General features: G+C 36.9%; 3 protein-coding genes across 5 annotated transcripts; 1 reads left to right on the plus strand and 2 right to left on the minus strand.

Annotated features, from left to right (window-relative positions):
* Window positions 1-3,436: 3,436 nt before the first annotated feature.
* Window positions 3,437-5,501, minus strand: LOC107785580 (large ribosomal subunit protein uL5z-like). Its single transcript, XM_016606918.2, has 5 exons — window positions 5,369-5,501; window positions 5,166-5,273; window positions 5,026-5,068; window positions 4,073-4,268; window positions 3,437-3,855 (listed from the first exon to the last, which is right to left on the minus strand). The coding sequence occupies exons 1-5, from the start codon at window positions 5,369-5,371 to the stop codon at window positions 3,660-3,662; spliced, it is 546 nt and encodes a 181-aa protein (XP_016462404.1). The 5' UTR covers window positions 5,372-5,501; the 3' UTR covers window positions 3,437-3,659.
* A 724-nt stretch (window positions 5,502-6,225) lies between these two features.
* On the plus strand, window positions 6,226-14,538 carry LOC107773423 (uncharacterized). 3 transcript variants are annotated; one of them, XM_075236639.1, is made up of 6 exons: window positions 6,226-8,267; window positions 8,448-10,179; window positions 10,299-10,489; window positions 12,041-12,108; window positions 12,199-12,279; window positions 12,512-14,538. In XM_075236639.1, the coding sequence occupies exon 2, from the start codon at window positions 8,474-8,476 to the stop codon at window positions 9,854-9,856; it is 1,383 nt and encodes a 460-aa protein (XP_075092740.1). In that variant the 5' UTR covers window positions 6,226-8,267; window positions 8,448-8,473; the 3' UTR covers window positions 9,857-10,179; window positions 10,299-10,489; window positions 12,041-12,108; window positions 12,199-12,279; window positions 12,512-14,538. The 3 variants fall into 3 exon arrangements, with proteins under 3 accessions (XP_075092740.1, XP_075092732.1, XP_075092727.1); XM_075236631.1 differs by having other exon boundaries at window positions 6,228-7,056; window positions 12,406-14,538; XM_075236626.1 differs by having other exon boundaries at window positions 6,228-7,056.
* A 168-nt stretch (window positions 14,539-14,706) lies between these two features.
* On the minus strand, window positions 14,707-15,899 carry LOC107762403 (uncharacterized). The gene is made up of 2 exons (XM_016580760.2): window positions 15,417-15,899; window positions 14,707-15,000 (listed from the first exon to the last, which is right to left on the minus strand). The coding sequence occupies exons 1-2, from the start codon at window positions 15,833-15,835 to the stop codon at window positions 14,754-14,756; spliced, it is 666 nt and encodes a 221-aa protein (XP_016436246.1). The 5' UTR covers window positions 15,836-15,899; the 3' UTR covers window positions 14,707-14,753.
* Between the last annotated feature and the right edge of the window lie 9,383 nt (window positions 15,900-25,282).

Here is a 25,282-nt window from a genome sequence, read left to right on the forward strand (position 1 = left end):
CATATTATCATTTTTTCACTTGACAACAACTATTACAATGTTCTGAGCTTGTAATGGCAAGTTCTGATAGACTACTGCTATGTTGCAGCATAGAAACCTGTCAACATGTGAATATTAGCATTGAAACTAGAGAAACAATGAAAACCTACAATGGACTATGAAGCAAGGGATACGTATCCACTTCACCTCCCACTCTGTAATGGTGGAAGCTCATAAATCTCTCATCATGGAGTGTGAGATCAATCTTGTCCATCAGGTCTTCCCACATGCATGTGCTCTTCTTCCACCATACTGTAGGCTTCTTTCTATTTTTGGTGCAAGTATGGCGCATTTCTTATGCTTGGTATGGTTCTTCCATTTATTAATAATGTCTTGGCTCCTATACTTGTTGTTTTGGCTAGGAATCAATTGAATCTGGCCTCTTAACGTCTTTGACTTAATTAAGCATTGCTTATTATGTGGGTATACATGATGGCCTTATATCCCCCCCCCCCTTCTTCTTACTCACTTAAATTGACAGAAACAGCTCTTCCTGCTCTTTTTCTTAAATTGACAGAAACAGCAAAATGCTGGACGAATACACTGAACTTCCTCTGGTTTGTCAGTTTACTCTAGAATCAGTGGTAGTCTGAAAATGGAACTTACAATTTTGTAGTTTGCCCATATTTAAAATTAACTTCATCTTTTTTTGTCCCTTTTATTTTATTATCTCCTCAAATTGTTATGCAGTTCAAGAATGTAATGAAGTTTAGTTCCATTGAACAAAAAACGTGATAACGGATAAATATTGGAACTTGCCATAGTGCATTGCAAGCTTAGAACCAAAAAATGTGGATAGTGGAGTGGTTCTATGTGATCATACACAAAACTTGAATGTTTCCCTCCCTTCTTTTTTCCTTTCGGAGCTCTTAATTGGGGACCATACTTGGACCAGATTTGAAATTTGTAAACTTGAAAATGAGTACAACAGGGTGGAACATGACCCTCCTTTCAAAATAAGAAGCAAATTATTATTCTCAAAATTCACAAAAAATAAGTGAATTGGGATTGAGTTTCAAGCTTTCCTTGTGAGCTACTCTTGAATTGCTCCATAAGAGAAGGAAGATGTTTATCATTGATGGAATACTTATTTAAAAGAAGTCTATTATTTATGAACTGCTTCAGAGAACCCAGCATAGTTTATGATTTTGCATTCACCTACTCAGTTTTGAAAGGATAAAGAAGCCTAATGCCTAGAATCTTGCATACTATATTCCCTAAGCTACTGACTAGCCTTACTTTCTGGGTTGAGTTTATATATTTTAACATGATTTCATAGGCCCTACTGTTTTTTCGTGCTCCCTTGCAATCATTTTGTATCACAGGTCCTACTTGCAAATTGCAATGGATATTGTCCTCAAGAAGAATTAGGCCTTTTTAGTAAACGTTTTAATTTTTGCATAATTGGCGTTTATGAAGGGAGCCTTGTAGCAACGGTAAAGATGTCTTCGTGTGACCTATAGGTCATGGGTTCGAGCAGTGGTATTATTAGGGTATGATGCTTACATCACACTCCCTTGAGATGCGGCCCTTCCACGGACTCTGCGTAAACGCGGGATGCTTCGTGTACTGGGTTGTCCTTCATAATTGGCGTTTACGCTGTGTAGACCAAAATTCTGGGTTTTGATGGGAGTTTTGCATTTTCTTGTTGATTTAATTCTGTATTTACTATATTATATTCACCCTGCAAAGTCAGAGATCAAATCTGATGTAGCCAACTAAGATGAGGTATCTAAAGTAACTGTGGGTTCTGGCAAAGAAAAGTTAAATCTGACTCACATTAAAACTATATGTTCAAACCAAATCCATTTTCTTATAACTTTTATTCAACTGGTTGATTAGTAAAGTCTATTGTGCAGGAGCTTTTGCATCTTCAATGATGAGGCCAAATGGTTTCTACAATAGAATGTCCTCCTCCTGTTTCATCAACTTGAATTATTATCCCTCTGCAGCCATTTCATTCACACACTACCACAAAGCTTTTCCAGATTCTTGAAATCAACTAGTACATAGGACCTTGTACTAGCATGTGAAAACAATCAAAAGTTCTCACTTTTTTGCTCCTTTTCTGTTTCTTTATCTCATTCATTTTTTTCTTTCTTATTGTGATTAATCGTGTATAGAAACGTGGTGATTCTGTTTCAACCACAGCTTCTAAAGCATGCCACCTAATACAATCTTTAAAGGTAATCAAGAATATCTTATTAACATCATCATCATAGGCTTTATGAGCTAAAAGAATGTTTCCCTATATCCCTAGTGATCTTCACAGGTTCATTAATCTTGAGACATAATCATGATTAGTAAGACCCACTTTCTAATTACATAAATGATTTTCTCTTAACATCTCTCCTTCAAATCAGAGCTCCGTGTCACTGCTCAAAGAATGCAGAACTCTAAGGCAGCAGCGAAGAAGCAGAAGGTTCAACTTAGGGGATGCAGTGCCTTGTGCTGCAGTTGTAGGCTGAGTGTTTCGTCGTCTTCAGAAGAAGCTGAAAGTTCCAATTCTGATAGATATCCAACCATTTCAAGCCTAACACATGCCATGGTGCAAGAAAGGTTAGATAAGATGATTAGAGAAAGAGAAGAGGCTAAAAATGAAGAGAGGAGGAAGGCGCGAGATGAAAAGACCAAGTTTATAGTGATGATAGCAATGGAGAAATCTTCTTACGATCCAAGAGAGGATTTTAGGGAGTCCATTGAGCAGATGATAATAGCAAATAGGATTCATGATACGAAGGATTTAAGGCGACTTTTGAATTATTATGTTTCTATGAATGCAGAGGAATATCGTGCTATTATATTCGAGGTGTTCCATCAAGTTTGCACCAATTTCTTTTTATCATGTAAACACCATTCATATCGTCAAGTATAAAACTTCGGTTTTCCTTCAATTCCAAGTTTGCAGCGTTGTCTTACGTTTTCTTTATTTCGATAGTAGCATAATATAATAAGTACAAATTTCAGAAGTGATCTTGTGAAGTTACTGTGAATACACACTGTATTATTCTATTCTTCCGAAATTTTATCAGCGCCAAGCAAGAAGTTATAGGTCCATTGCAATTGTGAGCGAGTCATGAATGAGAGTGCATCCTCATACCAAGCTGTTTACATTGCGATAGAGATGATCAAGTGGATGAGAGACGCCATTTGAATATTTGATGATGCAGTAACTTCTCACGTAGTCACTCTTCTTTAAGTTCTTAAGGATAGTCATGCTACTTATGGCTACACAGGCAACAAATATTGCAGTGAGTTGTGTGAAGTATACAGTGCAGATACAGATTTAGAAACAAAACCATCTCCAACACCGTCTCCAGATGCAGCTGTCAAGTAACTGCTTCATCAGCACACGATCAGAATCTCTAGATCCAGCATAGTTAAAGACCAGTTACAGTAAAACACTAATAACATACTGGTAGATTGCAACAAAAGAACATGACCACAAAAATGGATTGAATTCATCTGATGCCAAAATGAGAACTAACACATCCTCGTACACCAACTAATAAAAACTTTCCAAAACTTTCCTCTAGGAGTAATGTAGATGTCTGTCTACAAAATACATAAACATAAACTTGCTAGGAGACAAACTGATCAAGAAGCCGGCTCTCAGCTTATCACTGAATGTTTGAGGACTTGTTAAGAATAACACCTTCATATTTAACCTGGAACCACTTCATTGCGTCCTCCTTTGTGACCCTGTGCTGGATCCCAACTCGAGACTTGCACCTACGACGACGAGCAACACGGTATCCAGGGCGCTCCAATACAACGTAGAAATCCATACCATAAATACCAGTTGAAGGGTCATATCTGTGAAACAGACAAGAAAAAACAGAATGATACAGCTTAGAAACGATTTATATATATATAATTTAAAAAGCTACACACAAGGAAATTCCAGCAAAAAATTTAAGGCAATTCGTGTTATGAACAAGGAATACCATCAACAGACTAATGTTGGAAGCAGCTAATTTTGTTGATTATGAAGCTAAAAACAGGAAAGATACTTAGATGACAATTTGCTTACTTGATTCCAAGATCAATGTGCTCCTGAATACCAAACCCAAAACAGCCGGTTTCACTGAAGTTCCTTCTCAACAATTCATATTCCTTAACTTTCAATCCACTCTCAAGTAGCTGCATAGCTTTTTCCCCTCTGACAGTCACATAGCAAGCTATCTTTTCATTACGCCTGATTCCGAAGGACCTCACAGTGTACCTTGCTGTTAATGAGAACCATGCAAGCATGTGTGAGAAATTAAATATCATCTTCAAACAGGTAGATCAAGATAAATACAAAAATCAGTTAAATGTCCACAAACAAAACAGTGGATATTCCATTCACCAGCCATATCACACATGCCAATGCACAAATAAAAGCAGGAAGCAAGTTAAGCTAACCATAACTCGTGAATAACATGGTCATCAAATTTCTACAATCTTATATTGTGAGTAAGGCTGGCTTGGATCAACATCTAGCAAAAATACTAGCATATCTATGTTGCCTAAAAGAACAAAAATTCAGTGCTATTACAAGAACGTGCAACTAACATAGCTAGTTGCTTGAGGTTTTCATTCATCACAAATAAGGGCCTTCCATATACAGGTAGACAAAAAGACAAGTTACTCCTCGCAACCTTTCATTGAAACTGTAATTAATCAATCAATCAATCAACCAGGCCTTAATACCAAAACTATAATCAACTAGGCCTCAATCCCAAAACTAACTGGGGTCTTCTATACAAGTCCTCTGTATCTATCCAGCTCTATTCGCGCCAACACATAAACTGCAACTAATTATATATTAAGGCCAAATATTACAAATGCAATATGTTAACCAATCACCTTGAAAGTATACATAGGCCTCATTTCATTCATTAGACAAATGTTCATAGTGCAGGTCTAATATTTCCTGACAATGTCCTTAATACAAAGGTGCCGATTATTATATTTAAAAGCACATAATATTCAAAGTCTTACCCTTGGAGAAAACAGGTGATTGACCACTAAGTTGCTCCAACACCTTAAGTATCAAAATAAAAATAGATCCAATTTTAGGATCAATATCAATAGAATGGAATATAATAAATTCAGGGTGATGTTGTGAAAAGGGGCTGAACCTTTGCAGCTCTGGTGAGTCGATCTCCACTCTCACCAACGGAGATGTTGAGGACAAGCTTCTGAACCTTGATTTCCCTCATGGGATTGCTCAGTTTCTTCTCTGAAGCCTGCTCTCATTTTACACAACAAGAAATGCTTAAGTTATTGGCGTATACATAAGATAAACATGAATACACACTGAATGGAAATCGCAGAGAGATACCATGGCGTTTCTGCTGGAAGATGTTGCAGCTGCAGGGAGAGTTGTACGGTACTACTGATGGCGCGAAGAAGATCCAAAAAAGAAAACCCTAAACCTATCTAATTTTTGACGTGGGCCGCAACTTGTATTGCTCCCGAGAAGTGTGAAGTGCACAAATAACCCGTCCCCTATTTAAAACATAGCCGAAATTTACAAAGTTTTTAAATGTTTAGCCACTTTAGAATCAACTTCAAATATGCTGTTCTGAAATGAAAATCGAGGTTTGAAGATTTTAAAGTTAAATTCTCTGAGAAAATCTAAGATCCGAAGTTTGAATAAGTTTAAATTCAGATATAAGGTCTGAAGTTAGGTTTAGGAAAATCCAACTCTAGGCTCGAAGGTCTATATTTGAACTTTGACTTATTAAACTTTAAATTTTCACTAAGGTTCTGAACGAGTCTAATTACGAGTATGATGATTTCAAGAAGAAAAAGAAATAGCTTTAAATTATTTTTAATAACTTCATATATTTTAAAATAGGAGTGTTACTAGTGGCTATATAGTGTCATCTCTACTTCTCACATCTGTCAATTTTTAGTAAGTGGAGTGGATGTTTAGTTTTTGGATTGTTTATTAATATTTAGTTAATCTTTTGAAGTTTAATTAAAAATAGATATTTTTAAGATGGAAGTAAAACTTAGATAAAAAATATTTCCAACTAAAACACGAAAAAAATTCAGGATTGTGTGTTGGAGTTAGAAACTCTCCACTTCAGCGCGTTCTACTGTAGTTTAGAAATTTTACAAGTGAAACTTTAACACATTTGATGAATTATAATTCCCTACACATGGAATCCAACGCAGTATAGTAGAGTTTCATGCTTTCATGTGTTAAGCTCCAACATACTCTATTGGAGTGGAACACAAACTATCTTGGAACTCCAAGATAGTGTCTTGGAATTTAACTTTATTTAAGTACCACTCGTAAAATCACCCCATTGTAGTTTTTTTGTACATTACAAACTAAAATTATCCCATAATGAAATATATATACATGAATGCTGAGAGTGTTTTGGAATTCAAACTTCTACACCACAAACATTAATGTCATGACCAAGTTCATGGTACGTATTATTCGCTTTGGGCGTAGGCTTGCACGAATTTGTCTTTCGGGCTACCACATTAAGCTCGAAAAGCGCGCTTGCCTTGTGAACTTACGTCATGTTTTATAAAGCTCTTCACTTTCCTCTTCTATTCCGATGTGAGATTCACCTTAACATAACATATGCACCCCTTTTTCAGAAGCTTGTAGTCTAGAAGCCTGTCAATCATGCTTGACCCACCCTCAGCGCTCCGCCCTCCGTCACATGCATCACAATTATTGTGAAGTTTGAGATGTTTGAGCACAATTTTTTCAAACGCGGACAAAAATTAAACAAGACACCAGAATAGCCTATTTGTGTAAAAACTCCCAATATGTCACAAGAGATGGCCCAATAGACAACAATGCGGCCCAGCCCAATTACAAAAACGCAAAGCTGCCATGATTACCCAAATCCAGAATCCAAACGACGTTTGCCGTGGTAGCCGTCGAAGTGTCGTTTGAAGTTTCCCGGTAGTCTTTGCTACCGGCACCAACTTGAGATTGGGTCATTAATTATCCGAACGCATTCTTCCTTCTCCGTCGAAACGAGCTCGTCTAATCCAAAGGTGTTTACTCTTTCCAGTTATGGATTCTTCTGGATAATTGATTTTCATGACGGTCAAGTTTTGTTATTCAGAAACTAGTTTCCCTTAAAAAAGAATTTGCCTTGACTTGAAATATGAAAAATGAAGATGTTGCAGCTGCAGGGAGAGTTGTAGGGTACTACTGATGGCGCGAAGAAGATCCAAAAAGAAAACCCTAAACCTATCTAATTTTTGACGTGGGCCGCAACTTGTATTGCTCCCGGGAAGGGTGAAGTGCGCAAATAACCCGTCCCTTATTTAAAACATAGCCGAAATTTACAGAGTTTTTAAATGTTTAGCCACTTTAGAATCAACTTCAAATATGCGGTTCTGAAATGACAATCGAGGTTTGAAGATTTTAAAGTTAAATTCTCTGGGAAAATCTAAGATCCGAAGTTTGAATAAGTTTAAATTCAGATATAAGGTCTGAAGTTAGGTTTAAATTCGTGTGTGTTTATGTGCTGCCCTAGATTTATTCCTATTAATTTTGCAAGGTGAGAAGTAAAATGAAGTACTTGTTGTTTTAATTTGACACTTACTTTTATGAACTATTCAAAGCATTTCTATTATTGATACTATTCCATTCTAATTCTAGATTTCATTTGCCTTTAAATCTTTTATCAATAGTAAATAAAACAAGTTGGTATTGCTTGACTAGTAGCTTTTGCAATTTCATATTTGGGTAAAATAAGTTACTATTTCATGATTGTTTCTGCTAATTGAGTATCCTTCAATCTATGTTGCTCGTACTTTTAAAAAATGTTGTGTGGTACGTGTCAACACATCCTCCAAAAATAGTGCAAATTTTGGAGCATACGACACGGGTGCGACAACATTTTTGGAGAGCCCAATCAACATAGCCTCCAATGGTCGCAACTTCGTTCTTGTTACCTACCCTCTTTGTACAGACGGCCAATGGTTGACGGGCTCTTGACATTGCTTGTTAATGCATCTATTCTTGTTCTCTGAAAATTCTTGTCGCTCTCAAGCCAAAGTTCCTTGCTTTTGAGTTCTAACTCTCGTATTTCATATGAGATTTATCTCCCTTTCAGTCCTTAAACCAAAGTTTCTTGCTCGTGACTCAGTTCACAAGTGATGGCTGACCGCCATTGTAGAAGTTAAAAATCCTCTACTTCCAAATCCTGGATCCTCCTTTGAAAAAGAAGGAGCTCTACCTCCTTGTACCTTAGCAGGTGACTCCTTCCTCAAATGTTGGGTTGCTGATAATAGTAGTATTGCACGGTGGCATGTCCATCTTTCGATTTGAACTCAAAAATGCTTACTGTAAAATATGTTACTATTTTGTACTTCCAAAAGAAAGAGTTGATATCTGAAAAGGATTTGTCTGATAATTTTGTTCAAAAATGATTCAGGTCGCAGTTCTTAACTTCCAGATTAGATGTGGAGTATCAAAGATAAATTATCATCAAGGTTAATGAATATTTGCATAGCATCTCTTTGCAAAGCGAAACAATTGGAGAAAGCTGAAGCTGTACTAGTTGATGGCATAAGAATCGGAGTACAACCAGATGTCGTCACTTACAATACAGTAATTGCTGCATATTGCCGCTTTGTTGGCATTGATGCAGGTTATTCCATCCTTTATAGGATGAAGGAGGCTGGAATTAGTCCTGATGTTATTACGTATAACTCTTTAATAGCTGGAGCTACTAGATATTGCATGTTATCCCGATGTCTCGATCTGTTTGATGAAATGCTTGAGATGAGTATTCTTCCTGATATTTGGAGTTACAACACCTTAATGCATTGCTTCTTTAAATTGAGAAAGCCAGATGAGGCTTACAGAGTTTTTCAGGATATTATTTTGAAAGATATTTCTCTTCATCCAGCAACATTCAATATATTAATGAATGGTCTTTGTAAGAATGGATATACAGAGAATGCCCTAATGTTATTTAGGAGTTTAAAACGTCATGGATTTACTCCCCAATTAGTAACTTACAACATTCTTATTCATGGGCTGTGCAAGTCAGGTCGAGGAAAAACTGCAAAAGAGTTTCTCAATGAATTGGTAGAAGCAGGTCATATCCCAAATGCCATCACTTATACGACAGTAATGAAGTGCTGCTTCAGATGTAGACAATTTGAAGAAGGCCTTAAAATCTTTGCAGAGATGAGGAGGAAAGGATATACATATGATGCCTTTGCTTACTGTACAGTTGCTAGTATGTTACTTAAAACCGGGAGGATGAATGAGGCCAATGAGTACCTGGGCTATATCATTACAAATGGCTTTGACCTTGATACGGTGTCTTTTAACAACATTATTAATCTATATTGTAAGGAAGGTCAGCTGGATAATGCTTATAAGTTGCTGTACGAGGCAGAAAAAAAAGGCTTGAAATCTGACAAGTACACCCATACTATCTTAATTGATGGCTTGTGCAGGACTGGTAATTTCAAAGAGGCCCAGCAACATTTGGACTGTATGAGTATGATGGGTTTTGATTCTAACTTAGTTGCTTTGAATTCTTTTATTAATGGGCTGTGTAAAGCTGGTCACCTTGATCATGCTTTGCAGATGTTTGAATCAATGGATGCCAAAGATTCCTTTACTTACTCCACTATAGTGCATGGTCTTTGCAAAGCTGGGAGGTTTCGTGCAGCATCTAAGCTATTACTATCGTGTGTTAGAGGTGGCATGAGAATTCTTAAATCAAATAAACGTGTTGTTATTACTGGCCTTCGTTCTTCTGGGTTTTCGCATGAAGCAAGGAAGGTCCAGTCTAAAATTCGATTGGCTAAGATACTGCATTATTAATTAGGAATGGTGCTCAACGCTGCCACTCAAATGTTAACCTTATTAATTGCCTACGGTTTTGCACTATAACGCTTTATGGAGGCTGAAAAACCTCGAGCGTTAATGCAACTGAGAATACAACCTACAGTAACCAGTTTCAAGTCAAGTATTCGATCCTCTTGTAAGAGGCAAACACAATGACACTTCTGTCAGGAGGTTGTTAATTATATACTTTCCCTCACCCTAAGGATACTGATGACATGCTGTTGAAATTGTGAAGAGTTATTCTGTGGAAGTAAAAGCATGCTTTATCACAGATGCTAAACAACTAGGCGGGTCGGACTGTAAGTCATTTGTACTTCTAAATAATCTCTTTTCACTTATTTTGGTGTATTGTTTAGTATTGTATTCCAAAGTTAGATAGTAGAGTACAATCAGTTCAAGGAGTGACTCTTTTCTGCAGCATGACATTCTGGGCTCTGAATCCGAAATCATTAAGCAGTTGTGATTGGCTGAAGATAAATCAAAGGTGAGGATTGTATTCCTCACCTTGAGCCAATCAGTTCAAGGAGTGACTCTTTTCTGCAGCATGACATTCTGGGCTCTGAATCCGAAATCATTAAGCAGTTGTGATTGGCTGAAGATAAATCAAAGGTGAGGATTGTATTCCTCTTTTCCTTTATCTAGAAATGAATTGGTCTTACATATTTGAGCCAGAATGCTTTTTTCTCCTGTTTGAAGTTGCTTAAGATGTGTTGATTCTAGCCAATTGACTCGGGGAACGAAGGTCTGTTAAGCTAGATAGTTAGTAGGGATCACGGTTATACAGTTAATACATGCATCATGCTTTTATGCTCTCTGTCTCCCCAGTTCCTCTTTTGAGGCCTTTTGTAAAAAAGAACAACTTCAGTGTTTCAAACCAAAAGTTACACTCCCTCTTTTCTAGCATTTTATATGATGGTATTTCATTGGTACAGAGTTCAAGATATTCATTTGACTTATATTTTAAATGAGCGATTATAAAAGAAAATGTTAAAGTAATGCTGAAAAGTTTATTTGATGGAGAAAAAATCATGTCTAATTTTAAAGTTTGAATAGTTGAATGCATTTGAATAACTGAAAGTTTGTATAGAAATGGAAATGGTGTCAAAACATTTGGGAGCGTCCAAAATGGGAAGTGTCTAGATCTGAACCTGAAAAAGTAGTTCATAGACAGAGCCTTGAAAGTAGCGGTAAGCTTAGGTAATGGAGGTTCTCTCTCTGAACTGATGCTGGATTAACTAAATGTTATTTAAATTCAACAAATTATTCAAGTTAGATTTATAGTTTTGTTAATAATTCGACAAGTGACTTAGATTTATAGTTCTGGATTTTGTGCTATAGGAATGGATAAAAGAATCTTATATATGAATGTTATAGCATTGAATAAAGGTTTAGTGATATTCTTTTCCTAGATCTGATTTTGCAGCTATTCTAGAGTACGGAGCTTCTGCAACTATCATCTATTAACTTCTAAAGGATGTAATTCAATTTCTTAATCTGACTGGTTCAAATGTTCAATTCCTGGATCTCATCAAGCACTTTTAATGTATTTAGTTTTCCTTGCTCTTGTACTCAGGGGATTTTGCACTAATCAATAGAATTTTCACTTTCTCCAAGGTATAACTTTTTTTCCCCAAATCAGGACCTGCACATCTTTCTGCCTTGAACTTATCAAGTCTTCTTGTAGTTTATAAACATCTTTGGAAAACATAGTAGTTTTATGTTATATAATTTGTATAAAAGCACTACACTGCTCTTGTTTTCTCTTGGCAAGTTATTTGTAGCTTAGCCCTTTGGAAGTAAAAACTTATACTTTGAGTTCCACCATTTTTCTGACTGAAAGTGTTTGGTTTATATTCTTTGCTTGAAATCCTTTTCATTCTTAAGTTTCAAGCTTAACATATTTGCAGTTATGCATGCTGGAAACAAGAATATAATTTCACATATTATAGCAATTAGATCTCACATAGAGTAATTATTCATCATTAAACTGAATAGATTAATGCCTGCTTCTAGTCAGTTTGTCTCAGCATTTGATGAGAGGTACAATGTAAATGAATATGACAAACTCTCAACAACCTGGAGATGACCAGACTGACCACAACTATTGGCTGTTATCAAATTCATTGATAATTGTTGTGGTATACCTTTGATCATTTGCAGATTTTTTAATGCGGTTGCACAATAGGTTACTACTGGAGGACAAGCTTTGTCTATTTAAGTTTGAAGTTGTAAGTTCCCTTCATCTTCATTTTCCGAATGGATTTTCATAGCAGCTTCAGGTGTGAACTTTTTCCTTGCTCCCTCTTTCTCTATGATAGGAGATTGAGCAACTTCAAAGATTTGGGACAAGGAAGCCAGCTTCTAAAGCTTCTTCTGTCAAAGACCATGTACTTAATCTGGTGAGTTTAAGTTTCTAATTTTCTCCATCACTTAGAGCTTTCCTTGGTAGGAATTGAAAGGAAATTTATTTCTCTCAAAATTTGTTACGTTATACTAATTCTCCTTAATGCCCGAGGTTTTTGTAGATTTTCTTGGTAAGATAGCACTTTCCTATCTCGATTTAAGAAGCTTTTACCCCTTATCGGAGCAAGGCAGTGCACAAGTTTAAATTACAAATGATTTTCATCTCAGGAGAAGGATGTGGCAGCAAAATACTGTAAAAGGAACAGCGTGGTTTTTGGTTCCTTTTAATGTTGCATGTCCTATCCAAGGCCACAGCTTACTCTAGTAGTTCCACATCAAAGCATTTATGTCCATCTACTGTCGAAGCTGATTCTTACAAGGTAATTTTGTCCTTGAATCTGCAAGAATGACAGTATCTGAGATTGGAAAGAGTCAAAGACGCACCCAAGGGGTGTGGCCTGGGGGTCAATGAAGTGGAGGGGAGAATCAAGAGGTCTTAGGTTCATATTCCAGTGGAGGCAAAAAACAATAGGTGATTTCTTCTCATATGCCTTAGCTTTGATGGAGAGAGTTAGGGTACATGTGCTAGTGGGAGGTAGCAACTACCCAGTGGAATAGTCAAGCCGCACGCAAAATGGCTTGGACACTACTGTCATTTAAAAAAAAAAAGTCAAAGACATTAGGAAGCCCAAGGCAGAAGAAAAAGGAGTTAGTGGGTAGGATCAGGGTTACTTGGAACTTATTTTTTCGGTTTTCCTGTTCTAATTGAAGGTGAGTGGAAGTTTTATGCTGATATTTCTTCTAAAAGTGTAGTATTACTTGTTGGAACATAAAGGATTAAGAGATGCATTCCTCTTGGGGATAAACAGAATCACATTGGTATATAGCAAGGGGTAATTGATAGATGTGAAAAGAAGCTAACATCATGGAAGAAGCAGTTCCTATCTTTTGGAAGCAGACACTTCAGTAAACACTGTCTTGATGGTATTCCTACTTAGATATCACTGTTCTATATCTCACAAGAGTTGGAAAAAGACTTTTCTCATTAAGAAGCAAAAATTCAGATAAGAAAAGTTTCATTCAGTTAGAATACAAAAGAGAGGGGTGGGGTGGGGGTGGGGGTGTTAAAAACCTAAAGAGCCATAACAAGTGCTTCTGAGTAAATGGTTGTGGAGACTAAATGATGGAGGAAATGACTTGTGGAGAGAGGTGATCGACACTAAATATGGTAAATCTGTTAATTGAGCTTCTAAATCTGTCTCACAGCCAAATAAAATGGTTGTATGGAAACAAATCTGCAGCTTATGGGATGAACTCCAGAATACTATGTTAAAAGCTGGCAGAGGGGATATGATCAGATTTTGGCTAGGCAGATGGTTAGAGGAAGGATGTCTTAAGGATATCTTTGCGTAATTTATACAACATAGCTGTAAATAAGGAGTCTGTAGTTGTTGACATTTTCTCTGAATCTGGCTGGCGATTATAATTCAGAAATTCTAATGCTTGGGAAATGGAGGAGCTGTGACTTGCTACATTTTGTTGCTGAAGCAGGCAAGGGTATGGGAAAAAGAATGGCCATGCGAACTACTATGGAAAACTAAAGCTCCTCCTAAAGTTCCTTGCTTTGGGTGGACTTGGACACTCAATTCTTGTTTGACCCAAGATGTTCTACAGAAGAAGATATTCAACATTTGCGGTGAATGCTATTTCTATGGAAGTGACTAGAGTCTTGCAATCATCTGCTGCTACTTTGCTCTCAAACTTGGCAGATATGGGCATGTTTTCTGGATATTTTGGTGTATACTGGGCAATGCCTCAAGAGTGTGAAGTATCTATTGCAAAGCTGGAAGGGGCTTTGCGCTCCTTTTTGCTCTTATAAATTGTGTCTCATTCCTTCTGAGTTAAATTTGCTGCTTATCATGCTTTTGCCATCTTCTAACAACACTCCTCTGAAGCCAAGGAAAAACGAAGCGCTGTCAATGAAGCAGATTACACAAGCAAAGAAAGGTGCGAGTCTGATATCAAGAAATTGGTCCTGTAATTCTTGTTTTTTATATATTTATTTTAAACAAGCATGATCTTTGTTGCAGTTGTAAAAACTTTACGCGTAAATAATGGCTCACTAGGTATATATAATTTTCAAGTCAAATAGATAACCTGAAACGTTGCTGGAAAACCAAGCATACCCAAATTGTTCTCTTATTTAGTTTGTCTACTCCAGCATCTTCGTGCTTCACATATTTGAGAAAGCAATAACATTCGAATTGTGCAGATCTTATTCATTGACAAATGAAACATCTATGATTTAACATTCATAAAAAGAACTTAGAATATTGATTTTTTTTTTTTTAGTATAGTGAAAGGAGTATAATTGGCTAATAAACATTTAATCCCCCAACCCCCTTTCCAAATGGAGGACATTACAATGAGTTGAACAGATACAAATTAAGAACTCTCAACTGTCTATTTGTTAAGGAATTTCAACTCGGAAGAACCATGGGAGGGTAAATGCCATTACAAAACAGGCAAGCAGGAAATTACAGCAGGATTGCTGACATCTCCACCTACAACCATTCTGCTGTATAGTAGATGAACTAGATGTGATATATGAACTTCTGGATTCTACTGGCCGTTGGCTCCATTCAACCACCATTATTCTGCTCTCCTGTAATCTTGTTTGCACATTTTTTGCTGTCTTCCCACATATTTCACATAATCTGTAAATTCGATAGAATTTAAAGTTTTATACCATGTCGATGTAAAGAATTTTCACACTACAAGTAATTTGTCCTTAATAAGTAAAAATAATTATCTGAATAAGAAGACATGGTATATGACGTAATAAGTGAGAAATTAAACTACACTATTCAAAACATAATTTTTTTTGCACTGTCATTGTGAAGGGGAGCGTTGGAGCAATAATAAAGTTATCCCCGTGTGACCTCTTGATCACGTGTTCGAGCCGTGAAATCAGCCACTGATGCTTGCATTAGAGTAAGCTGCCTACATCACACGCCTTTGGGTGCGGTCCTTCTCCCAAATTTGTGTGAACGCGGGATGCTTCGTGCACCAGACTGCCTTTTTAATGTACAAGAAGACTTCTAAGAAAAATAATAGGATGATAGAATGGAACCTGTTGCCTCTCTGATTAAACCAGGCTTCAGCACAATGACGATGACAAATACCAAGCTCAGCTTTACAGTCACAACCAAGCTCAATTATTTCCTTGGATTCTTCATTCAAATGACAAATACGACATACTTTTTCCATTCCTGGATTTTCATCATCAATATCTACTACTACTTCAGTACCTTTCTCTAATATTATTTCTCCTAATTCTTGACCTTCTCCATTATTAGAAACCTTCTCTGAATTACCTCCACATTTAGTACTAGTATTTATATTTCCATCTTCTCCTTGTTTTGTCCCAGTCTCCTTAACTTCTCCTTGTGTTATCTCAGCTTCTTTATTTTCTGCCATCCCTGGATTCTTGGAACAGTTTGAAAGCTCTTCTTTTTTGGAATTTCCACCGCTTGCTGCAGAATCCTGCATAATTTGCCAAAAACACTCTTAAGATTAAAGGTTAGTTTAGTGCAGAATTATAACTTTGAGGGAAATAAAGGAAGTATAGTCATGGAAGAAGGAATAAAGAAAATGAATGAAAAAGCATATCTTCTTTACACGATTTTCACCTGAATATGCTTTGCTTCCGGTCGTTATTTAGTAGGCAACAAGCTTTAACATAATTTTATTGCTAGTAGCATTCTTGTATTTCTTATTTTTAAATCTTTTTTATTACACGTAGTGTCTTTGTTTTTTTTCTTGTTGTTGTTATTGTTGGTTACTTCCTGTTTAGCGTTTCTTAAGCCGGGGTCTATCGGAAACAACCTCTCTACCTTCAAAATGTAGGAATAAGGTCTGCGTACACACTACCCTCCCAAACCCCACTTATGGGATTACAAGGATTTGTTGTTGTTGTAAGCTTTAACATAATTGGGTAGATAATATATACTCCTTGTATATAGAAAGTTGAACGATACTGAATAGTATTATATTGGTGAATTTGTACGAAAGGTGATAGAATTTAACCATTACTTTAGATGGCAGAGAGTGCGAGTTTGAATGGGAGAAATCTAGGAATAGTTCATTTTAAAGAATACCTTTTTAATTTCCAAGTAAAAAACGTGGTAGAAATAAATATAAATCAAAATTGTTTTGGCTGCTCATCATGCTTTGGCAATCATCTTCTAAAAGCACTGCTCTAAATAATAAAAAAATAATATGTTGATGATTTTGATGAATTTGTACATGTTTATATATTTTCCTTCATGTGAGAATGGCAGGTGCTTAAAGAGATGGCTTGTAACGTTGCTGGAAGAACGCATTCCCATTGTTATCTTATTTAGTTTGTCTTTTCCACCTTCATGCTTCAAAAATATGAGAAAACAATGAGTAATATTTTGTATCTTATTCATTGGAAAATGAAAAATCTATCATTTAAAACATTTGAAAAAGAACTTAGAAGATTATCAGGATAAAACAAGCTAAGACGAGTGTGTTTAGCATGATGAAAGTTATTTTGCATGAAAAATGTTTTTGGTTCATGAGTCGAAAATATTTCTTGAAATAAAAAAATATTACAAGTTAATGGTATTATTAGCAAATTGGAGTGCTTTGATGAGAATTTTGAGTACTAAAAATTAATAATAATGTCTAATTGCTTGTTTGAGCGGTAAATATGAAATTAAAGCTAAGATAGTTCTACAAAAATAACTAACTCTAATACAGTATTATTACGCCACCCCCTAAAAAAATAAAATAAAATAAAAAGGACAATGAAATAGGAGAACAAATATAAATTAAGTAGTTCCTTCTATACATAGAGTCAAGGTATGAGAATTTGGTAGAAAAATAGAAACAGAGATAATTCAGAGTCTATTTCTTAGCGTTGAAAGAATGTAAAATAAAAAGAAAATAAATTACTAAGCAGGCAAGCAGGAAATTACAGAAGTATTGCTGACATCTTCTTAAACAAGCATTTTGTGTAGTAGATGAACTGGTTGTGTATGAATTTATGGGTTCTACTTCCCCTTGATTCCATTCTGTCACCATTATTCTACTCTCCTGTAATCTTATTTGCACATTTTTTGCTGTCTTCTCACATATTTCGCATAATCTGCAAACTCACAAGAAAATATAAGAATGATGTTACATTCATAGGCGAATATAAGATTCCAAGAAGGATGCACTATTATACAGAGTTGAATCTAAAATTTATATTTGACGGATTCAACCTTTAGGTTCTTATCATATAACCATTATCATTTAGAAATTATAGGTTAAAATTAAAAAATTCTTGCATTTTTAGTGAATTTTTTAATATATACTTATGTTCCATATAAAAAATGATGGAATCATTAAACCGTGCTACATCATTTACTGCTATTTGTTTTAATTATATAAAATTTTGCAATAATAAAGGAGATCAAGGATTTCAAGGTGTTCGATTTGTGGATTTTTAATAAATAAACCAAATAAAAAAAGAAGAAAAAATACTTAATTAAAAACAGAAGAGGGACAACTAGACATGCCTACAAATTGAGATTTGAACCTCTAACTTCACTTGTAAAGGTGCACCCAATAATCATTGCAACACATGACTTTTGAGCTTGGGTGTCCACATGTATATTTAAAGAATTTTTAAGAAATATAACATTATTATATATAGTATCGAGAGAGGAGCATGGGTTCACCGTTCACGTGCCCCATGCTCCAACACATAGATACGCCCGAGATTACACTCCTCAATCAATATGCTCATTTGATATATAAAACACAACGAGAGATTTTTATCGGTATTAAGTGCAGCCACAACTACAAACTCAAGTGTGAATCACTGAACGAAAACTCCAATACTAGTAATAAAGGGTGATTGTGTTGTGGTTTTGAGTTTCTTGGCTTATGTTCTAATAGTAACCACAGGGAGAAAACAGAGAGCATGTTCCCTAGTTTCATTTTTGCCGAGGCTGATATTCTATGGTATGGAGGTCTTTGATTGGATGGAGAACTCCGCAAGTGTGAATCCATATAGCAGTTCACCAAGAAATCTCTAAGTCAAGCTAATATGTACCCTCATGCACCCGTGTCAGATCCTCTAGAAATGCACCCGATTATATTTTTAGATAGTTCGAACAACATAAGACTACGAGGAAGCAAGTGAACCCTGAATAGATGCACATAAGTTCATATCTCTTCTTAAGGGTGATGCTATATATGCATGGTTTTAAATGCTCAAACAGACCACTTAAACTCCCTCTACAAATATATTATACATATTTTATACATATTATTTGTGTATTACTTATTTTTGACCGAACGAACAAATATGTGACTAGTCCTATAAACTTTACCCAGTAGGTCGGAGGCACAAGAGTTGCCTATAGATCCTCGGATTCGTGGGTGGCTACGTTTGTACAAAATATTGCTTAGTATTTTGTAAATATTTCTTCTGTACACACGTACAAGCATGTAATTAATCAATTGCCTAGTGTCTAGGATTTAGAGGTAGTTCGTAAGAACATATTATTAATTTTTTTAAAAGAAAATTCCTATGAGTGCCCATAGTTTCTGTTATGTGACCTGGCTCAAATTTGTACGAGTAACAAGGAGAGAAATTATCCAAACTGTTACTCCATAAACAATTTCAATCAAAACTAGTTCAAAATAAAATTTCTATTGAAAATAACACATATTTATTTTGTAGCACATCTATTTTGCTAATACACAAAGATAGTTCAAACTTTTTGAGACTATAGCAATTTTGTCATACTACTCTAATTCCTTTAAGTTGAAATTCAGATAATTGAGCATTTTAACTCGATTTAGAAATCACTATTAAACATTAGTTTGTTGGATTGGGTCGAAGGATTAAACTGAAAAAGCCATAGACAGCTATTGAAACTTGCTTAAGCTTGAATTCAAAAATTTGGGTTTTCGAAATTAGAATTTATTTCGAGTGGGTATTTTTGAAATAGATTGGATACATCTTAATGAGTATGAATCTCAATTTTGGGATAATTTGGTGGAGGTTTTAGATGGTTCGAATTGAAATTTGAGCCAAACTCGAAATACACAAGATGAACATGGAAGAAGATCATGTGTGTATCACACATATCTATCATTTATGTATCATATGTGTATAAAATATGTATCACATATGTACCTATGTGTGAGATAGATGCGTGATACATGTTTGATAATTTATCACAGAAGAATTTCTTAAACTCGATTTTAATTATAAATTTTGATACCAAATCAGTCCAAATCACCTCTAATCTTGCTCAAATATTGTATATTGAGTCATCTATATGTTTTCAACGAATTCCAACCATACCCATTGAAAAACAATCTTCTCTTTTTTTTGCGTATGTTTAATATTATTTATCATTGATAATGAATTTTGACTCCAAACTAGTCTAAGTCACCTTCAAAATTTCGTCAAATTTTGCATATTGCCTTATCTATGTGTTTTTAACGATAACAATAATATCCATTGAAAAAAAAAAATCTTTTTTTGCCTATATTTTTTGAATGTTTTATATCATTGATAATTTTTTGGGACTATTTTTGATAGCATGACTAAAATGGCTAGTTATTGGTAATTAGTGTTTTTTTTTTGGAATATTCCCTAGGAATTATTCTAAGAACTAAAATTTTTTGTTGGAAGAAGCCAAATATATAAAATTATTTTTCCCGTGTTAAATACCTTACTAAAAGATGAATTGGGTCTTATATTTCTTTCAATCAAGTAATTATTCAATTAAAAATTCGTAATTGCACAGGTTTAGATCCTTTGGAATTTTTCTTTAACTTATTTTTACGTGCCTGGTAAAAAATTTAATTGCATGTTAAGAAATATTTCTTTTTCATATATAGTGAAAGAAGTATTCTGCTCTCCTGATACATTGTAAAAATAGCACGGACTAGCCAGTTTTCGGACTGGTTATTCAAAAATAGCCAACGTTTGCAATGTCATTGAAAAATAGCCACTATTTTGCTGCAACACTGAAAGTTCCAGCTTAATATACTGGAGATCGGTGCACCTGTGTATGAACTTCTAGCATATTATGTTGAAACTCCAACACGCGGAAAGTTCCAACATAATATACTGGAGATAGGAGCACTTGTGTTTGAACTTCCAGCATATTATGCTGGACCGGTATATTATACTGGAACTCCAGTATATTATAATGGAAGTCCAGTATACTTATGCTGGAACTCCAATATATTTTTAGTATATTATGCTGGAGTATTTTCCGGATTTTGAACAATGTTTTCGTTCAGATTTATCTTTACATGAAAAATGACTAAATTTCGATTACTTTTAAAACTGTGGCTATTTTTGAATGATCACTTATAAATCTGACTATTTTTGAATTTCTCCCTGATACATTTCAATAAATTTCATCAGTACAAATAGGAGCATTTGTATTCATTATCCACATTGATAAAATTGCTGAAAAGAGAAAATAACTTCGGTTGTGTTTGGTATGAAGGAAAATATTTTTCAAAAAATGAGTGGTTTTATCACTCATTTTTCCTTGTTTGGTTGGTGAGTGAAAAACTTTTTCCGAAAAATATTTTCTAGTGCTTGGTTAGTGAGTAGAAAATATTTTTTAGAAAAATATTTTTTATGCTACTCTCCTCACCCCCATTCCCCCAAGTCCCATGTTTCCTTGCTCAGCCCCTCCCCCGTCCCCCGTCCACCAATACTCAATATTTTCAGGACTTTATTTTTTTCAAGAATTTAATTATTTTTCTAAAAATTTACCTAATCCCAAAGTAACTAATGTGTTGCTTTACTTTTTACGCAAAACAACAACAACAACAATAATAACCTAGTGAAATCCCACTAGTATGGTCTGGGGGGTAGCGTGTACGCAGACCTTACCCCTACCTCGAAGAGATAGAGAGGCTATTTCCGAAAGACCCTCAGCTCAAGAGGACGAAAAGACAAAATAAGACAATATCAGTATCACCACAGAAATCATAGGAAAAATAGGAACAACATGAAATCCAGAAGAAAGATGCAAAGCAAAAACGAAAAAAAGCAAAAACAAAAATGATAACTAGTAAATAGGTCCGATATTGAAACGCAAAATAGTAAGACATGACATTGCCAATAGCTAGCTTAGACAAAAACCCTACCAGACTAGTCTCACAACGGTACAGAATAAGACAAGACTCAACTACCTCCTAATCTACAACCCTAATACTCGACCTCCACATCTTCCTATCAAGTGCCATGTCCTCGGAAATCTGAAGCCTCGCCATATCTTGCCTGATCACCTTTCCCCAATACTTCTTCGGCCGCCCTCTACCTCTTCTCTTGCCCTCCACAACCAGTTGCTCACACCTTACCGGGGCATCTGGGCTCCTCCTATGTATATGCCCGAACCATCTGAGCCTCGCTTCCCGCATCTTGTCATCAATGGGAGCCACGTACACCTTTTTCCGAATATCAACATTCCTGATCTTATCCATCCTAGTGTGCCCGCACATCCATCTCAACATCCTCATTTATGCTACTCTCATCTTCTGGATATGTGAGTTCTTAACAGCCCAACACTCAGCCCCGTACATCATGGCCGGTCTAACCACCGCTTTATAGAACTTACATTTGAGTATCGGTGGCACTTTCTTGTCACACAGGACTCCAGATACTAACCTCCACTTCATCCATCCTATCCCAATACGGTGTGTGACGTCCTCGTCGATCTCCCATCCCCCTGGATAATCAACCCAAGGTACTTGAAGCTGCCTCTACTTGGGATGACCTGTGAGTCAAGCCTCACATCCACGCCCACTTCCCCCGGCTCAGCGCTGAACTTATACTCCAGGTATTCCGTCTTTGTCCTGCTCAGCTTGAAACCCTTAGACTCAAGAGCCTGTCTCCAAACCTCCAGCCTCTCGTTAACACCGGCTCGCGTTTCATCAATCAAAACTATGTCATCGGCGAATATCATGCACCATGGCACCTCCCCTTGAATATGGTGTATTAACGCGTCCAACACAAGGGCGAATAAGAACGGACTGAGCGCAGAGACTTGATGTAGCCCCATAACAATCAAAAAATGCTCAGAGTCACCTCCTACTGACCTTACCTGTGTCTTATCTCCATCATACATGTCCTTAATCGCCATAATGTAAGGAACCGATACATTTTTTGCCTCCAAGCATCTCCAGAGAACTTCTCTAGGAACCTTGTCATATGCTTTCTCTAGGTCAATAAAAACCATGTGCATGTCCTTCTTCCTATCTCTGTACTGTTCCACCAACTGCCTAACAAGGTGTATAGCTTCTGTAGTAGAACGACCCGGCATGAACCCGAACTGATTGTCGGAAACAGACACCGACATCCTCACCCTCGCTTCAACCACCCTCTCCCACACTTTCATGGTATGACTTAGTAATTTGATACCCCTATAATTGTTACAACTCTGGATATCACCTTTGTTATTATACAATGGAACCACCGTACTCCACTTCCACTCATCCGGCATCCTCTTCGCCTTAAATATAACTTTGAACAACCCAGTCAACCACTCCAAACTTGCTCTCCCCTTACACTTCCAAAATTCCACCGGAATCTCGCCAGGCCCTGTCGCTCTACCCCTACTCATCTTACTCATAACTCCCATGACCTCCTCCACCTTGATGCGCCTGCAGTACCCAAAGTCACGGTGACTCTCGGAATGCTCCAATTCACCTAGCACGATATCCCGATCCCCTTCTTCATTAAGAAGTTTATGAAATTAAGTTTGTCATCTCTTCTTAATCTGGGAATCTTCCATCAATACTCTACCATCGTCGTCCTTGATGCATCTCACTTGGTCCAAATCCCGATCCTTCCTCTCTCTCAACTTGGCCAGCCGGAATAACTTCTTCTCCCCGCCTTTTCCCCCCAGTTCCTCGTACATACGACCATAAGCTGCAGTCTTAGCCTCCGTGACCGCCAACTTAGCTTCCTTCCTAGCTACCTTATACCTCTCCATGCACGTACTGCTCTCATCTTCACCACTAACTTCAGGTACGCCGCTTTCTTCGCTTCCACTTTACCCTGGACCACTTCATTCCATCACCAGTCTCCTTTGTATCCGCCAGCGACGCCTGTCGAGACCCCTAACACCTTTCTTGAATCCTCCCTTATATAGTCTGTTGTCGTTGACCACATAGTGCTCGCGTAGCCACTTCTCCTCCAAGCTCCTATAGCCGACAACCGCCCCTCCAACTCTTGGGCTTTATCCTTAGTTAAGGCTCCCCACCTGATTCTTGGTCTTCCTCGAGCAGACCTTTTCCTCCTCTTCAACATAATACCAACGTCCAGTACCAAGAGCACATTCTACGTCACGAGTATCTCACCTGGAATCACCTTGCAATCCTTGCACAACCCTTTGTCACACCTCCTGAGGAGGAGATAGTCAATCTGAGTCTATGCCACCGCATTTTGAAAAGTAACCAAATGCTCCTCCCTCTTTGGAAAGGTAGAGTTCGCAATCACCAACCCAAAAGCCTTAGCGAAATCCAACAACGAGGTACCTCCTCCGTTCCTCTCCCCAAAACCGAAGCCTCCATCCACCTCGCCATAACCACCTGCAGTCGACCCAATATGACCATTGAAATCCCCTCCTATGAATAGCTTCTCAGCAGGTAGAACCTGGCGCATAATCTCATCCAACCCCTCCCAGAAATGCCGTTTAACCTCCTCATCTAGGCCCGCATGTGGTGCATAGGCGCTAACGACATTTAGGGTGCACTCTCTAACCACCAACTTAATAATCATCAATCTATTATTCACTCGTCTAACCTCAACCACAGACTCTCTAAGTTCCCTATCCACTAAGATACCCACTCCATTCTTACCCTTCTGGACTCCTGAGTACCAAAGTTTATACCCGTCCGCGTCCCCCGGCCTCCCTCGCCCTCGACCCTACCCACCTTGTCTCTTGGATGCTCGCTATATTGACCCTCATCTTCTGGAGGATCTTTGCCAACTCTATAGACTTATCCGTCAAAATACCTACATTCCACGACCCAATTCTCAACCAGCGGACACCTTGTTCCCTTTACCTCCCTTGCCTCCCGACCCTCCCCTCAAAATACTTTTTTATATAATGTAAAAAATATACTCATTTGTTGAAATGCAAAAAAAAAATCTATCTATAACATGAAAAGAAAGTAATATTAATAATATTATTATTTAGGGTGGGGGTGGGGGTGAGGAATTAGGTGGGTAGGCATGGGGTTGGGGGTAGGGTTGGGTGGGCGTGGGGGTGGGTTGGAGGGGATGGGGAATAGGGTGGGGAAGGTTGAGAAGGAGTTTTGAAAAATATTTTCCCTTCTCTTGATAAGGAAAATATTTTCCTCCGATTGGAGGAAAATGTGATCATAAGGAAAATATTTTTCAAAACATTTAAGCCAACCAAACATGAGAAAATTAGAAAATATTTTTCGGAAAATGTTTTCCTTCATACCAAACACACCTGATAGAAACTAAGGGTCCACCAAATAATAGAGAACCAGGTTCTCTATTAGTTTTCACGAATGCACGCACACTGCATTAAGTAAATAACACAATAAAATTTTACGTGGAAAATGTTGGCCCAAGTGAAGGTTTGTTTTGAAGATTGACAAAGGAAGCTCATGCATGAACCAAGTCCATCCCCTATGTACACAGACACGGGCAAATTCGAGCATATGGGATGCACGTGAAGGAGATAGGCTTAACTTGGTATATTTGATATCTCCTGATCGAAAATGTTATATAATTAATAAGTAGAAGGACTCCTTACTCAAAAAGAACACTATCCAAGATAAGGGGGGAGTTAGAAGTTGAGAACAACTAGAACTTTTTCACCAAGGAAGAGTAGCATTAGGACTTTAGTTGTTTCTTCATATACTAACTCTATATATTGCAGTATGTTCTCATTCTACCTGTAC

This window comes from Nicotiana tabacum, chromosome 2 (assembly GCF_000715075.1).
Source record: "Nicotiana tabacum cultivar K326 chromosome 2, ASM71507v2, whole genome shotgun sequence".
In the NCBI taxonomy this organism is placed as follows: Eukaryota; Viridiplantae; Streptophyta; class Magnoliopsida; order Solanales; family Solanaceae; genus Nicotiana; species Nicotiana tabacum.